General features: G+C 50.1%; 1 protein-coding gene across 2 annotated transcripts in view; it reads left to right on the forward strand.

Moving 5' to 3' along the window:
• The window catches only part of LOC142265843 (uncharacterized), a 58,127-nt gene that overhangs the window by 36,528 nt on the left and 5,307 nt on the right, over positions 1-16,292 (forward strand). For both annotated transcript variants that reach the window (XM_075332286.1, XM_075332287.1), the window contains 4 exons: positions 15,324-15,473; positions 15,603-15,782; positions 15,864-15,987; positions 16,071-16,184. In XM_075332286.1, coding sequence (XP_075188401.1) covers positions 15,396-15,473; positions 15,603-15,782; positions 15,864-15,987; positions 16,071-16,184 — 496 coding nt within the window. In that variant the 5' untranslated portion in view covers positions 15,324-15,395. The remainder of the gene's footprint in view (positions 1-15,323; positions 15,474-15,602; positions 15,783-15,863; positions 15,988-16,070; positions 16,185-16,292) is intronic.

Genomic DNA, 16,292 nt, shown 5'->3' on the forward strand with positions numbered 1-16,292 from the left:
CCCTGCTGAACGACTACCAAACATGAAAGTCCGTTATACGCCACAAGAAAACATATCTAAATAGCGAGCTCTGTTGTTTAGTATTCATTCAGCTGAATAACTGGACTTAAAGGGGTATTCCATCTCCAAGATCATATCCCCAATATATAGTAGGTGGAATAGCAATAATATCAGCAAATACCAATATTTGGAAATGTGGAATAGTTCTCCTGATTAGGCATGCCCTTACCTCATGAGCAGGGCATTGCAGCTTTGGTAGCAACAGTTACAACATGGACTCTGCTGCTGTGGACCCGGGGAGAGTGGGTGCAGATTCATTGCAACCACGCTCCTCACATGGAGGGTCTGCACTCCTAGAAAATGGGGGATACGTTCCCTGAGCGTGTCTCCCCATATTCTAGACGGTCCAGAGTCGTCGTGGGACCCCTTTATTTTTTTTTCCTTACAATAAATTGGTGAAAGAGGGAGTGTTTTGGGGAGTGTTTCTTCAAATACATCTAGTGGATGCGCCAATTCTGGGGCGCCTGCGGCCTGCTATTTTTAGGCTGTGAAGGACCAATAACTATGGACCTTCCCACCCTGAGAATACCAGACCACAGCTGTCCGCTTTACCTTGGCTGGTGATCCAATATGGGGGGACCCTACTTTTTTTTTGTAATTATTATTATTTATAAAATAATTATAAAAAAAGAGCCTGGGGTGACCTCCACATTGGATCCCAACCACGGTAAAGCTGCCAGCTGTGTTTTTCAGGCTACAGCCGTCTTCTTTACCCTAGCTGGCTATCAAAAATGGGGCGACCCCACGTCCTTTTTTTTTTAACTATTTTTTTATATAAAAAAAATTAATGGGCTTCCCTGTATTTTGATTGCCAGCCAAGGTAACACCAGGAAGATGGGGGTGGCAACCCATATCTGTCTGCTTTATCTGCGCTGAGAATCAGAAATACCGTCGAGCGCTACGTCATTTTTTTTAATGATTTATTTTTACAGCACTGTGATGTCAGGCAATCAAAATACAGGGAAGCTCTTTTTTTTTTTTAGTTATTTAAATAAATAATTAAAAAAAAAAATATATGGGCTACCGCTGCATTTTTTGTATTGCTAGCTAAAAGTAATCCAAGCAGCTACTAGCTGCTAACCCCCACTGCTTGGTGTTACCTTCACTGGCAATGGAAAATCCAGGGAAGCATTTTTTATTTTTTTTGCCAAAAAACTACAAAAAAAATATTTTTGTATGGTAGCCAGGTACAGCAGGCAGGTACGGCTGCCCCTAACCCCCAGCTGCCTATTTGTACCCGGCTGGGAACTAAAAATATAGGGAAGCCCTTTTTTGAATTATTTCATGAAATAATAAAAAAAAAACGACGTGGGCTTCGCCCCATTTTTTTGTCCAGCCAGGTACAGCTAGGCAGCTGGGGATTGGAATCCACAGCACAGGTTAGCCTGAGCTTTCTGGGCCCCTCTGCTGCGAATTGAAGTCCGCAGCCGCCCCAGAAAATGGCGCTTTCATAGAAGCGCCATCATCTGGCGCTGTATCTAATTCCAGCTGCCCTGGTGACGGGTGGCTTGCTGGGTAATAATGAGTTAATACTAGCTTTGTTTTACAAGCTAGTATTAAGCCAGAGATTCTTAATGTCAGGCACGTTTGACCCGGCCATTAAGAATCTCCAATAAAGGGTTAAAAAAAAAAAGACACCACACAGAGAAAAAGTACTTTAATAGAAATAAATACACAGACACACTTAGAGACTCCATGTTTATTAGTCCCTGTCAGCCCTCCATGATCCATGGTCTTCTGTCTTCTTTCTCCTTCAACCCATGCAGCTCTGCTCCATCAGCAGCACTGCATGGGAGGAAGACGCTGCTGCTCCCCGTGCAGTCTATTCACTTTGTGAGTGAGCAGAGGCTGCTGGCTGTAAGCGGTGACATCACCGCTGACAGACGGGTTACCATAGCAACGGTGCTCCGATCACGTGATTCCCGATGCCGCTATTTTCCGGCTGTGACAGCTAGTCCCTGCATGTGGCTGACTCTGTAAAGAGCGCCCACATGCAGGAACGGGGAGTCGACCATGTGCCAGAGCATTTCGCCGGTACACGGACATGCTCAAACGAGCACCGCGTACCGGAGAGATGCACTGACAGGACCTAGCATGACGTCATAGCCATGTGACCAGTCTGTAGCCAATGAGATAATAGACACGTGACTGGTCACATGCTATTTTGACATCACGATAGGTCCTATCATCAGTGCTGGTTACCGGGAGGATGCAGCGATTATCGGAAGGAAAAGCGGCGGGATACAGAGTGCAGGATGCGTCGCGGGGACCTGTAAGTATTATGGCAATGTTTATTAACTGTATGTGTACATGTATAATGTGTTTTTATGTGTTTGTCTGCCATTGGTTTCAATGGGGCTCCAGAGGTTCGTCGAACGGTTCGCCGAACCGAACTCGAACGGAGCCTCCGTTCGACGAACCAACCAAACTCGAGCCTTCAGAGGCTTGCTCATCTCTACTAAACTCCCTTTAGTGCCACATGAAAGTCACTAACTAAACGGTGTCAGCTTAGAATATACAGGGGGGTGGGACACTTATATATGTGTTTTACCTCTATCTATCTATCTACCCATCCATCCATCCATTCATACTAGCTTTTTAGGCTATGTGTCCATGATCAGTGTTTGCAGCGTTTTGGATGCAGAGTGTTTGGACTGCGTCCAGAACGCTGCATTGTGTAGCACAAGTGCAGTGGAAGGATTTTTGGAAATCTCCTGCCCACTGTGCTTCTTCTCTCTGTAGCATAAACTGACTTGTGGCGTGGTTTCCTGAGCCTCAGCATGTTAATTGTTTGCTGTGGAGATAAGAGTGTTCTCTGCAGTGACAATATAGCTAAGGACCGCAGCGCACTGAACCCTGATTGTGGGCATGGGCAGCTGCGTTCTCCTGTGGACAACATTCATATCTCTACAGGAGGGCTGGCACTGCGTCCTAGACACAGTGGCGCAGGATCATGGGCACATAGTCTAAAAGTGAGAAATTTGCTGCTTCAGCGACATTTTTATGAACTACCTGTGGATTCAAAATGCTTACTATACTCCTGATTAAAATCCTTGAGGGGTCTAGTTTCCAAAGTGGGGTCACTTGTGGGAGGTTTCTGCTGTTTAGGTACCTTAGGGGCCCTGCAAATGCGACATGGTGAAAAAACAAAAAGCTAGCACTAAATGTGCACTACAGCACTAGAAAATTCCAACTGTACTTATTATAAATTTGAGATTTTTGGCAAAAAATTGCAATTTCTTGAGCTACCCCGCCACGTCACGGCAAATCTCTATTGGGGCAGTCCTACGCTAAAATATTTTTATAAAATGTGCCAAACGGCCTCACATATGAAATAGCAGAACTGCTCTTAGCAGCACTCACCTGGTCTATTTCAATCCCGTACTCATGACTGAGTCATGGCTGTGGGCGGGACAGGTCCAAGCAAATGCTGCATGAAGTAAACAGTCTGTGGACAAAGCCTGATGACTGAATGTGAACAGTCACCAATCGCCAAAATCTAGATAGGTGGGATATATATATATTATTTTTTTTGGGGGGGGGGGGTTTACAGGTTTTTAGCAACAAAAATAAAACCAATATAATACACTGCAGTGTGGAGCTAAGATGTGAATACACTGAAAAGCACCAACAAAAATGGTAAAACGTGGCATCGAAGGGCGTTACGGAAAGGGTTAATGACTCCACACTGTATTGTGATTGTTTTACATTTGTTGTTAAACCTGTAAAAAAAAAACGGAAAAAAAAATCCAAATAAGAAACCGACTTCAGCCCTGAATAAGAAACTGGACCAATAAGAAACCAACTTCAGCATCGAGTTTTTATTGCTGATATTGAGCGATACTGGTGAGAAAATAAGGGAAATGTCTGTTTATTACCATATACCGTATTTTTCGGATTATAAGACACACTTTTCCTCTCAAAACTTTGGGAGAAAAATTAGGGGTGTTTCTTAAAATCTGAATATAGCATCTGTGTGGCCGGTGGTTGGCATCTTTGTGGCTTGCGGCGTGTATCTGTACGACCGCCATCCTTGTAGCAGGCAATGGCAGGCATCTGGGCAGCCAAGGACGGGGAGTACTTCAACTAATAGTGCTATTGGTGCCCAGAGTCGCCGCATGCACAGATGGAGATCTCAGCTCAAGCTGTCATTAGCGCAGGTGCCGCCATTTCTTTGAAGCCCCAGTGCAGAGAAGAGCAGAGCCCGATGCCCCAGGAAGAGCAGAACCCACAGTACCAGGATAGAGTAGTGCCACAGCCCGCAGTGAGTATCTGGGTCCTCCTCTGCACCACCCGCAGCATCGCCTACTCCAGCACTGCCCTTGCCTCCTGTGACCACCGCTGCCACACCCCTCCGGTAAAACACCACCGGGTTATAAAACGGACCCCATGTTTTTTTTCTTATTTTTTTTCTCTAAATTTGGGGTGCGTCTTATAATCCGGTGCATATTAAAAAAATGAAAAATACAGTATATACCCTGCAGCCCCCTACAGTGACTGACAGCCGCTCAGCATTAGAACCTGCTGTCAGTTAGTACCGAGAGCACGTATACAACCACTGATCACTGTATACTGAGCAATAACTAAAACCTCATCGGGGCCATCCCTATGACTGAAAGCCGGACACTGTCATATTATATGTTTATTATATGTTTATGACCACATGTAAATATTTCTTAGCTATTTTGTAACACTTATTATTTTGTATATGTGGCTGTTTTCTTTACCTGATTGGAGCTAATAAGATTTGGATTGACAGTGGTATATTCCTATAGTTCACACATTCGGGGGGAGGGGGTTAGTTCTGTATTTAAATATTTGTTATTTTCATCTTACTTCCCTTATAACTGGGGCTGATATAATGACTCAGCAGTGATGACATAACCTCTGTGTATGAGGGAGAAGGCACCATCAGTTTTTTCGACACTGTTTCCATGAAATCCTGAAAATAAGCCCTAGTAGGATTTTTGGGGCTTTTTTGAGTATAAAGCCCTTGTTCTGTCCTCCCTACATGGGCCCTGAGGCGTGTGAAGCTTGACAGGCAGCTAAACCTTTATCCACCATAGCTTAATAAGGAGACTGTTGCTTGAAGTCTGTTTTTATTACACATTGCTAAATGTGTTTGGTGAAACTAGGACCTGAACTTGACTTAAACTTCATTTGAAGTCATTTAAGAAGTTGTCCAGTTACCAAAACTGTTTTTTTTTTTTTCTGATAAATCTTGCTAATATGTGCCCCTCAACACATCTATTATGTTTTTTCAGCAAAATTACCTTTCATTGTGCACTAGCAGCACATGCTCATTGCTGGCTCCAGCTCTGATGGGGTTAATCTCTCCTCTGACTTCCTGTGTTCAGTTCCTACAAGTCCCAGAATTCTTTGTGGCTCTAGGGCGGTGTCTGGCTTATCTAACACACCCATTGTGTCTAATACACCCACTCTGCTCTCCGACCAAACCCTCCTCCCTGCCTCTTCCCAGTGGATGTGCACTCAGAGAAATCACAGATACAGCAGCAGCTCTACACAGCCAGGGGAAGAAAGTGTATGTGCGCGTATATACAGTGTGTGTGTATGTGTGCGCGTATATACAGTGTGTGTGCATATATACAGTGTGTGTGTGTGAGTGTGTATGTGTGTGTATGTCATACTCACCTGTCTGCAGGGTCCCGGTGCCATGCCTGCTTCCAGCCCCTGTCTCGGTCCCGCCGCTTCGGCTGTGTGCAGTCTCCCCGGTGCATGCACGAAGCTTGCAGGACCTGGCCGTGGATCACCTGATGCAGTCACCTGACGCATCAGCTGATCGTAGTCTCGCCGGCTTTTTCGCGCCCGGCCGGCTATCAGCTGATTCTGCCGTCAGGGGACTTCATCAGCTGATAGCCGGCAGCTCCTGTAGTGATGGGCCAGGATCAGACTCCGCTCCAGGAGCTGCCGGTAATCAGCACAGACGTGAGTATTTTTTTTTTTTTTTTTTTTTTTTGCACTGATGCATCAGCTGATTGTATAATCGGCTTTTATACAATCAGCTGATGTATGATGTGATTCACGTAGTTTAACCTGACACATCATCTGATCGCTTTGCCTTCCAGCAAACCGATCAGATGATATTGGATCCGGATTGGACGGCGCGGGACCCTAACCCAGGATTACTGCGGAGGGGGGTTTATTTCAATAAAGATGGAGTCACTAATTGTGTTGTGTTTTATTTCTAATAAAAATATTTTTCTGTGTGTTGTGTTTTTTTTTTTTTTTTATCATTACTAGAAATTCATGGTGGCTATGTCTAATATTGGCGTGACACCATGAATTTCGGGCTTAGGGCTAGCTGATAATATACAGCTAGCCCTAACTCCATTATTACCCGGCTAGCCACCCGGCATCAGGGCAGCTGGAAGAGTTGGATACAGCGCCAGAAGATGGCGCTTCTATGAAAGCGCCATTTTCTGGGGTGGCTGCGGACTGCAATTCGCAGTGGGGGTGCCCAGAAAGCTTGGGCACCCTTCAATGTGGATTCCAATCCCCAGCTGCCTAGTTGTACCCGGCTGGACACCAAAATTAGGCGAAGCTCATGTCATTTTTTTTTTAAATTATTTCATGAAATTCATGAAATAATTAAAAAAAAAAAAGGGCTTCTCTATATTTTTGGTTCCCAGCCGGGTACAACTAGGCAGCTGGGTGTTGGGGGCAGCCCGTACCTGCCTACTGTACCCGGCTAGCATACAAAAATATGGCGAAGCCCACGTCATTTTTTTTTTCTTTTTGGGTAAAAAACTGCATACAGTCCTGGATGGAGGATGCTGAGCCTTGTACTTCTGCAGCTTCTGTCTGCTCTCCTGCATACACTAGTGAATGGAGGATGCTGAGCCTTGTAGTTCTGCAGCTGCTGTCTGCTCTCCTGCATACAATGAACATTTTGAATAAGGAAATGACATCAGACCTTTTTTTATTTTTTTCATCAACAATCTTTAATGGCATTGTGCACTGATTAAAAACGCAGTGAGCAAAAACGCAGCAAAAAAGGCACCAAATCGCGGCAAAAACGTGACATGCAGCACCGCAGGTGACAGAGCAGAGCAAGTTGGTGACATGCTCTGCTCTGACACATAGTGTGCTGCATGTCACTGTATCCACTCTGGGACTTGTTGTGCAGGTGACCGGATGATACATGTCACTAACTGCCCCACTCTGTGATTTCTGCTGCATAGTACCAACTGTATACACTCTCACCTGCACAACAAGTCCCATAGTGAAGACAGTTAGTGACATGTAGCATCCGGTCACCTGCACAACAAGTGCCAGAGTGGAGAAAGATAGTGACATGCAGCACACTATGTGTCAGAGCAGAGCATGTCACTGTCTCCACTCCGCTGACCTCACAGCCCATACACGCTGCGATGGATGCAGGGGGACACAGAACAAGTAATCGGCCGACACTGGAGTCATCTGATTACTTGGGATGAATTGAGCAGTAAAATGCTCTGGTGCTCGATGGGCGAAGCCCATGCCGATTTTTTTTAAAAAAAATTCATTAAAAATAAAAAAACAAAAAAATCACATTGTTTGTGGGCTCCCGCTGCATTTTCTGTTGCTAAGGGTAACCAAAGCAGCTACTGGCTGCTAGCCCCCGCTGCTTGGTGTTACTTTCACTGGCAATAGAAATGCAGGGAAGCATTTTTTTTTTTATAAAGGTTTTTCCCTGAAAACGTTTTTAAGAAAATGACGTGGGCTTCGCCATATTTTTGTATGCTAGCCAGGTACAGCAGGCAGCTACGGGCTGCCCCCAACCCCAGCTGCCTAGTTGTACCCGGCTGGGAACCAAAAATATAGAGAAGCCCTTTTTTTTTTTTTTTTATTTCATGAATTTCATGAAATAATTAAAAAAAAAAATGACATGGGCTTCGCCGAATTTTTGAGTCCAGCCAGGTACAACTAGGCAGCTGGGGATTGGAATCCGCAGTGAAGGGTGCCCAAACTTTCTGGCCCCCCCGCTGCGAATTGCAGTCCACAGCCGCCCCAGAAAATGGCGCTTTCATAGAAGCGCCATCTTCTGGCGCTGTATCCAACTCTTCCAGTGGCCCTGGTGGCAGGTGGCACGCTGGGTAATAAGGGGTTAATACCAGCTATGTTTTACCCGCTGGTATAAAGCCCGAGATTCTTAATGTCAGGCCAAGGTTGACCTGGCCATTAAGAATCTCCAATAAAGGGTTTAAAAAAAAAAGACCACACAGAGAAAAATACTTTATTAGAAATAAATACACAGACACGAAAGGGACTCCATGTTTATTACTCCCTCTCACCCCTCCACGATGGAGAGATTTCTGTACTGACCATGCCAGGAGAGAGCGAGGGAAAAGAGAGAGAGCGAGGGGGGGGGAACAGAGCGAGGGGGGGGGAGAAGAGAGCGAGGGGGGGGAGAAGAGAGCGAGGGGGGAGGAAAAGAGAGCGAGGGGGGAGGAAAAGAGAGCGAGGGGGGAGGAAAAGAGAGCGAGGGGGGAGGAAAAGAGAGCGAGGGGGGAGGAAAAGAGAGCGAGGGGGGAGGAAAAGAGAGCGAGGGGGAGGAAAAGAAAGCGAGGGGGAGGAAAAGAGAGCGAGGGGGGAGGAAAAGAGAGCGAGCGGGGGGGAAAGAAAGCGAGCGGGGGGGAAAGAGAGCGAGCGGGGGGGGAAAGAGAGCGAGGGGGGGAAGAGAGCGAGGGAAAAGAGAGGGGAGAGGAGAGAGGGATAAGAGGGGAGCAGAGAAGAGGGGGAAGAGGGGAGGGGGAGAAGAGTGGGGGGAGAGAAGAGAGTGGGGAAAGAACAGGGGGGGGGCAGAGGTGCTCTGTCACCAACTGTCTCCACTCTGTGACTTGTGGTGCAGGTGACAGAGTGCAGACAGTTGGTCCCATGCAGCAGGACAGATGGCAGAGCACAGCGGTGACATGCCTGTCAGTGTCTTGCTGCTGGGAGGAGCACACGATCACACTGCCCGACACCGGCCGCTCTCCTGACATCGCAGCAGAGCGGGCGGGTGGACAGTGTGATCACATACTTACGTGCAGGGGGGGATTCAGCTGAAGAAACCCCCCCCTCACCATCTGCAGGACGCCGGTGTGGCGCCCCTGACCTGGTCAGGCACCACTGAGTACTGCACCCATGCTGGGGACAGTACAATACAGGTAATCCAGAAGGCTGACCGAGGTGTGACTACACAGGCGCATAGTGATCAGGTCTCACACATGTACCTTTGAGAGGACCCCTGGGGATCCCAGGAGGGGGCAAAGCCTTCACCTCCACTGGAATAGTGGAGGGGGCCAAAAGCCTCCATCTCCACTCAAGGGGTGTGGTAAGAGAGTCTGGTTGCTAGGTGGCGTAGGCAGGCACAAGAGGGAGAAGGAGGAGAACAGTCTGAAGCAGAGTGGAGAGGAGTGAGGAGCATGGAAGAGGAGCTCTGACAGGAGCAGCAGTGCAGGTCCCTCGAGTGAGCCGGTTCAGTGTGCAGTTCAGGGGAGAGCAGGAGCAGACCCCTGGGGCTGTTGCAGTCTGACAGCGTCCGCGCAGTGGCTACCGACGGGGGAGAACGGTCACCTAGTAGTGCTACCCGAAATCCATCTTCAGCTAGAGAGAGAGCAACGGAGTGGGAAGTAAGGAGACTGCTAGGGAGAACCAGGCCCAAACGGGCGGCAGATCCTGGAGCGGGGATAGATCCACCTTTCCTTGCTAAACCTGCCAGTGTGGGGCCCTCAAAGCCCACACCACAACACTACAGAGTCCGCAGCCACGTAGCCACAGTTAGGGCCCATAGTTCACAGGAGGCAAGCAGCCGGAGTGTCCTGGTCCAGGCTACAAGCAAACGGGCCAAAACGAAGGGGAGAGAGGCTTCAGCAACTTCCCTGGGTGACCCCCATAGGGACTAAAAGTCGGGGTTACCCCAAACCACCAAGGGCTAAGGAAGGCGAGTCGGTAGTCACCCTCATCAGTCAGCCTGAAGGACACCTGGTTCCAGCCTGGTTCATCCCAGCTACGCCCGGGTTACTCACTCTGCCACCTTCCGTGAGTAAAACTCCTGAAAGACATTCTGTTGGTGTGGAGTTATTCTGCGCCTTGTGGTTCTACACACCTACACAGGGCCCTGGGGCTTGCCTCACTCTCAGGAGGCTATTACAACCGACTGCACCCACCATCAGCCCCAGGCATCCCTTAATCTGCAGTGGCGGTCCCCACTGACCGCAATTCTGAGAGTGGCGTCACGACAAATAGAAGATTTCCTACCGGTGACAGGATCCAGCTGCGTGGAGTCCCTGAAGGTAATGCACCGACACAGCATTAGCGGGGCTCCACATCTGGCGTCACGAACAGGATAAGGACTAGACCTGTTCAGACAGGTGACCATGTGCCTGGGCGGTCCGCTTGAAAAATTGGAAGCGCCGCCATATTGCCACCATGAAAAGCGCGCTGAAAAACAACAGCAGCCCGCGCTGGGAGAAGTTACCGCCCACGAAGAGGTGTGGCTACCCAGAGATCCCCTGCAGAGTCCTGACCTCGCAAGTGATGAGAGCGGAGGCGTTCAGAGACGTCGGGACAGAAAGGGAGCCAGAAGCCTGCTGTGGAAGGAAATGGAGTCTGAACACAGAGACCCAGAGCCAGGCTCCGCTGCCTGGTGGTGTCGGGAGCTTGCCGAGTTCTGCGATCAACTGGAAGCCAGGATCGGAAGGCAGATCAGAGACGGACGTATGGAGTTCCTGGGGATGACCGCGGCGGTTCAGGCCTACGAGGAGAGGGCCACGCGACGAGTGCCAGACCGAGCGGCGACGACTCAGACCCCGATGCTGCTACCGATGGGTGAGTCCAGTGTTGCCCCTGCCAGCACGAGTGCCCCGACCCCTGCTGCCACGCCCGCAGTCCCTGAAGAGGCGCCCGGCGCGGCGACGCCGAACCAGGCCGCAGCCACGCCAGGTGCGGCCCGCCCAGCCCAGGCCGCCGCAGCGATGCCCTGCCCGGCCCGCAAAGAACCGGCTGCCACCGCGACCCTCATCCACGCCGCAGGTGTGACGCTGACCCAGGCCGCCGCCATGCTAGGCCCGGCCCGCCGAGACCCCACCGCAGCAGCAACGCTCGTCCGCGCCGCAAGTGAGGTGCTGAACCAGGCCGCAGCCACGTCCGGTGCGGCCCGCCAAGCCCAGATCGCTGCAGCGACGCCCAGCCCAGCCTGCACAGATCCCATCGCAGCTGCGACGCCGATCCAGGCCGCGACAGCGACGCCGATCCAGGCCGCCGCAGCGATGCCCTGCCCGGCCCGCCAAGAACCGGCCATAGTAGCGATGCCCGCTAAGACGCCAGCTGCAACAGCGACGCTGATCCAGGCCGCCGCCATGCCAGGCGCGGCCCGCCAAGACCAGGCCGCCGCCATGCCAGGCGCGGCCCGCCAAGATAAGATTGTATCACCATTTACCCCGGCCTGCAAGGCCAGAGCAGACACCGCTCCCCAGTCCAAGGAGGTCCCTGCTAGGCAGTCTACGCTGGGGGAGGACCCCGACTACCAGAAGCTGAAGGCTGACCTAGAGGCCCAGTTCCCAAAGGAGATGGTGGACCGGTATCTGCTCCCTCCGCATACCCCTCAGAAGACTCTGGAGATGTCCACACCAAAAAGTCCGCCGCCCGGGCCAGCTGATGAACACTCATCCCCAGCGCTGCCACCAAAGGAGTGCTCAGAAGAACTAAGGGGGAGAGGAGGCCAGGAGGCTGAGGAGCTGACCCCGGAGCCATCAGCAGTGGATCCATGCCCAGAGCCAGAGATGCTGCCATATTCCCGCTGGGATGAAGAAGACCCGATACCGTCTGCTGAAGAAGATCTGCCCAAAAGCCTCACCTGGGAGTTTGTAAGCTGTACTCTGCAGAATCCAGCCCGCAAGACACGGCGCCGTAGCAGAACACAGTTTTCCCCTGCACCACAGTCTCCAGAGAAGAAAGATGAAATAACGGCCAGAGACTTGAAGGAGAAACGGTTCCTGAGAAGGTCCAACGCCCAGGTCAGAGGACCCCTTTGTCGAGGAGTAGTGGAAGATTTCAGCCTAAAATCAGGATACGGCTTCATAGTAGCACCTGGTATGAAGGAGGGCATTTTTGTCAACAGAAGAGACGTTAGAGCTCATTTGCCCAGAGGACATCCTGGAAGGAACCTAAGGATGGGAGATTCAGTGCAATTTACAATGCATCAAGGAGAAAGAGGCTGGTATGCACTCGATGTGACACCATGTCCTAAAGAAAAAGCAACAGACACAGAAGAAGAAAGGAAAGACAGAGATAGAGAAAGAACAGATAAAGAACCTACTGATGAGACCACCACGGACGATGAAAGAGGTCAAGGAAGCAACAGGTGCCGCAGCCCTACAGGCCCAAGCCCTGGTGAGGAGGAATCCACATAAAGTAAAGAAAGAAGTACAGAAGTTACCAGTTTGACAAGTTTGAAGTTTTGCAACGTTAAATGTTCAAGAATGTGCCCACATAAACTAATGTGAGAAATAAACCTTAAGGCTATGAACTGGCTATAGCCACAAACTCTCGCAGTGTAAATAGTTACACCAGAGGGTACCACCACCAGAGCCAGCCTGTTTAGGGGCCTGGCTCGTCTGCAACCAGGGAGCACGTCCGTTTATGGGGCCTTGGCTCACCTGCAACCAGAGAGCATGCCTGTTTATGGGGCCTGGCTCTCCACTACAAAGAGGGTACCTGGTCAGCACCAACTGTGGAGGCCGCCTCTACATCCTGCCAGAAGAGGCTGAAGGCGCGGCTCCACCATGCCAGGTATACCCTGAAACCACCAGCCCATGAAAGCCGCCTCTACATCCTGCCAGAAGTGGCTGAAGGCGCGGCCAACGGGAGAGGCAGATTGGAGGAAAGGTCTGGGGAAACGGATGGCCCAGACCTGGTTACCAAAAGAAACCGGTGACCTGCCTCCTGAGAGGGTTTTGGGTGGGTTAACGGACTTGTGGGTGGAGGGTGGTGATGTATGGTACCAGGTGGTTTTAAAATGTTTTACCATGTTTTAATGTTTTATGCATTTTAAAATGTTGTCTTGCAGCCCGAGGACGTGCTGGTGATAACTAAGGGGGAATGTGGCGCCCCTGACCTGGTCAGGCACCACTGAGTACTGCACCCATGCTGGGGACAGTACAATACAGGTAATCCAGAAGGCTGACCGAGGTGTGACTACACAGGCGCATAGTGATCAGGTCTCACACATGTACCTTTGAGAGGACCCCTGGGGATCCCAGGAGGGGGCAAAGCCTTCACCTCCACTGGAATAGTGGAGGGGGCCAAAAGCCTCCATCTCCACTCAAGGGGTGTGGTAAGAGAGTCTGGTTGCTAGGTGGCGTAGGCAGGCACAAGAGGGAGAAGGAGGAGAACAGTCTGAAGCAGAGTGGAGAGGAGTGAGGAGCATGGAAGAGGAGCTCTGACAGGAGCAGCAGTGCAGGTCCCTCGAGTGAGCCGGTTCAGTGTGCAGTTCAGGGGAGAGCAGGAGCAGACCCCTGGGGCTGTTGCAGTCTGACAGCGTCCGCGCAGTGGCTACCGACGGGGGAGAACGGTCACCTAGTAGTGCTACCCGAAATCCATCTTCAGCTAGAGAGAGAGCAACGGAGTGGGAAGTAAGGAGACTGCTAGGGAGAACCAGGCCCAAACGGGCGGCAGATCCCGGAGCGGGGATAGATCCACCTTTCCTTGCTAAACCTGCCGGTGTGGGGCCCTCAAAGCCCACACCACAACACTACAGAGTCCGCAGCCACGTAGCCACAGTTAGGGCCCATAGTTCACAGGAGGCAAGCAGCCGGAGTGTCCTGGTCCAGGCTACAAGCAAACGGGCCAAAACGAAGGGGAGAGAGGCTTCAGCAACTTCCCTGGGTGACCCCCATAGGGACTAAAAGTCGGGGTTACCCCAAACCACCAAGGGCTAAGGAAGGCGAGTCGGTAGTCACCCTCATCAGTCAGCCTGAAGGACACCTGGTTCCAGCCTGGTTCATCCCAGCTACGCCCGGGTTACTCACTCTGCCACCTTCCGTGAGTAAAACCCCTGAAAGACATTCTGTTGGTGTGGAGTTATTCTGCGCCTTGTGGTTCTACACACCTACACAGGGCCCTGGGGCTTGCCTCACTCTCAGGAGGCTATTACAACCGACTGCACCCACCATCAGCCCCAGGCATCCCTTAATCTGCAGTGGCGGTCCCCACTGACCGCAATTCTGAGAGTGGCGTCACGACAAATAGAAGATTTCCTACCGGTGACAGGATCCAGCTGCGTGGAGTCCCTGAAGGTAATGCACCGACACAGCGTTAGCGGGGCTCCACACCGGCTCCACACAAACGTCCTCCGGATCCTCCCCTCGATGCTGAGCTGTGACGTGCGGTAGTCACCGCCCACAGCCCTGTCACTCAATCTGAGTGGCGCCGGCATCCTGTGACGTACCCGTCTTGTTTGAGAGCCCGGAAATGCCGGGACGTCAGAGGATGCCGGCGGCCACAGCTCCAGGGGGTCATGTCACAGGCACTGAGCGTGCAGGATAGCGCCGCTCAGTGCCAGAACTGGAAACAGAAGCCAATGGAGAAGACGCCTAGAAAGGTAAGTAGAACTCATACAGAAAATAAAAAAAATGGGTGAACCACCCCTTTAATTGGGCAGTTCGCATCTCCACCCACATGCAGCCATAAACAGTTCACGTCCATAGGAGAGTTGGTTAGTTTATTTTCTATTTTTTATTTTTTTTTTGGGGGGGTGCACACTACTTCCGATCATGCTGTTGTTACCCCCAGTGCAAGCCGATAAACACTGCAAGCTGCTCGCACCGAGATGAGCACCGAGCGTACCCGAGCACAGCGATAATCGCGAGAGTGGTTTGCATATGTAAAGCATCCACTCTGAGTTTGTACCGGACACTGAACTTCAGGTTCACTCATCTCTAGTGGTGAATAAAAATCACTTTTCTAGAAAAAATCAGTTTGTGTCGCCATTTTCTGACATCGGTAACATTATTCTTTATGCGTCGATGGAGTTGAGTGAGGACTTGTTTTTTCCTTGATGAGCCGACTTTTTCATTATTATCATTCTAGGTGCAATATGGATAATTCATCACTTTTCATTGTATTTATATTGCTATAAAAATAATGTTCTACTTTTATCAGTCAGTTTTACTACTTATATAGCACATTTCATGTAGATATTTTTTTCCTACTCAAGTGATATCTCACCTCCCTTATTATCTGCAGTATTTTACATATGGTCTCATCTCCTTCCCATTCAGGTCCTTATAATTTCAGATCCTCTCAGTGGTTTTAATCTATATAAGAGAATTCTCCTCATTGCCCCGTGAAGGATGGATATGGACAGGGACAAGATGGCGGAGAGGATATTACACCTCACCCTAGAGATCCTCTTCCGGCTTACTGGAGAGGTGAGAGATTCTGATGACGTCACATTACATCATTCTTATCTATGGGAATAACAGATGGACAGAACTGGAGAGGTGAGGACTCTGGAAATGTCTGGAGTGAGATTTATTACTGTGTCTCTCCATAACCAGGATTACACAGTAGTGAAGAAGACCTCTAGTGAGCGCTGTCAGGCCCCTGTGTCTGAGGGATGGGGAAGACCCCTGAGTCCAATCACGGGGCCTCCATCTCACCCCCCGATACATGAGGACATCAATGACCAGAAGATCCTAGAACTCACCTACAAGATGATTGAGCTGCTGACTGGAGAGGTGACACTGCTGGGAATGCTGGGACATTATATAGTAACGCTATGAAGGGATCGGGGGTGACGGTATCATTGTATGTGTCAGGTTCCTATAAGGTGTCAGGACGTCACCATCTATTTCTCCATGGAGGAGTGGGAGTATTTAGAAGGGCACAAAGATCTGTACAAGGACGTCATGATGGAGGTTCCCCAGCCCCTCACATCACCAGGTAATAGACAGGACTAAATACACACGGCCTATAATTATCTGTATGTAAGGAATGAATTCAGTCCCTGTATGTGTCTCCTCCAGTTCTATCCAGTAAGAGGATAACACCAGAGAGATGTCCCCGTCCTCTTCTCCCACAGGACTGTAACCAAGAAGATCCCGATGTTCCTCAGGATGTGTTTCCTCCAACTCTATCCTGTAAGAGATATCTACTCATGTACTTTCTGCACTTATTTTGTATTTACATTTTTAGACTTTGCTCTGTTTTTTTTCAGCTGTATTTTCTTTGCTTCTGATTGTTCTGCT

Source organism: Anomaloglossus baeobatrachus, unplaced genomic scaffold (assembly GCF_048569485.1).
Source record: "Anomaloglossus baeobatrachus isolate aAnoBae1 unplaced genomic scaffold, aAnoBae1.hap1 Scaffold_2781, whole genome shotgun sequence".
NCBI lineage: Eukaryota > Metazoa > Chordata > Amphibia > Anura > Aromobatidae > Anomaloglossus > Anomaloglossus baeobatrachus.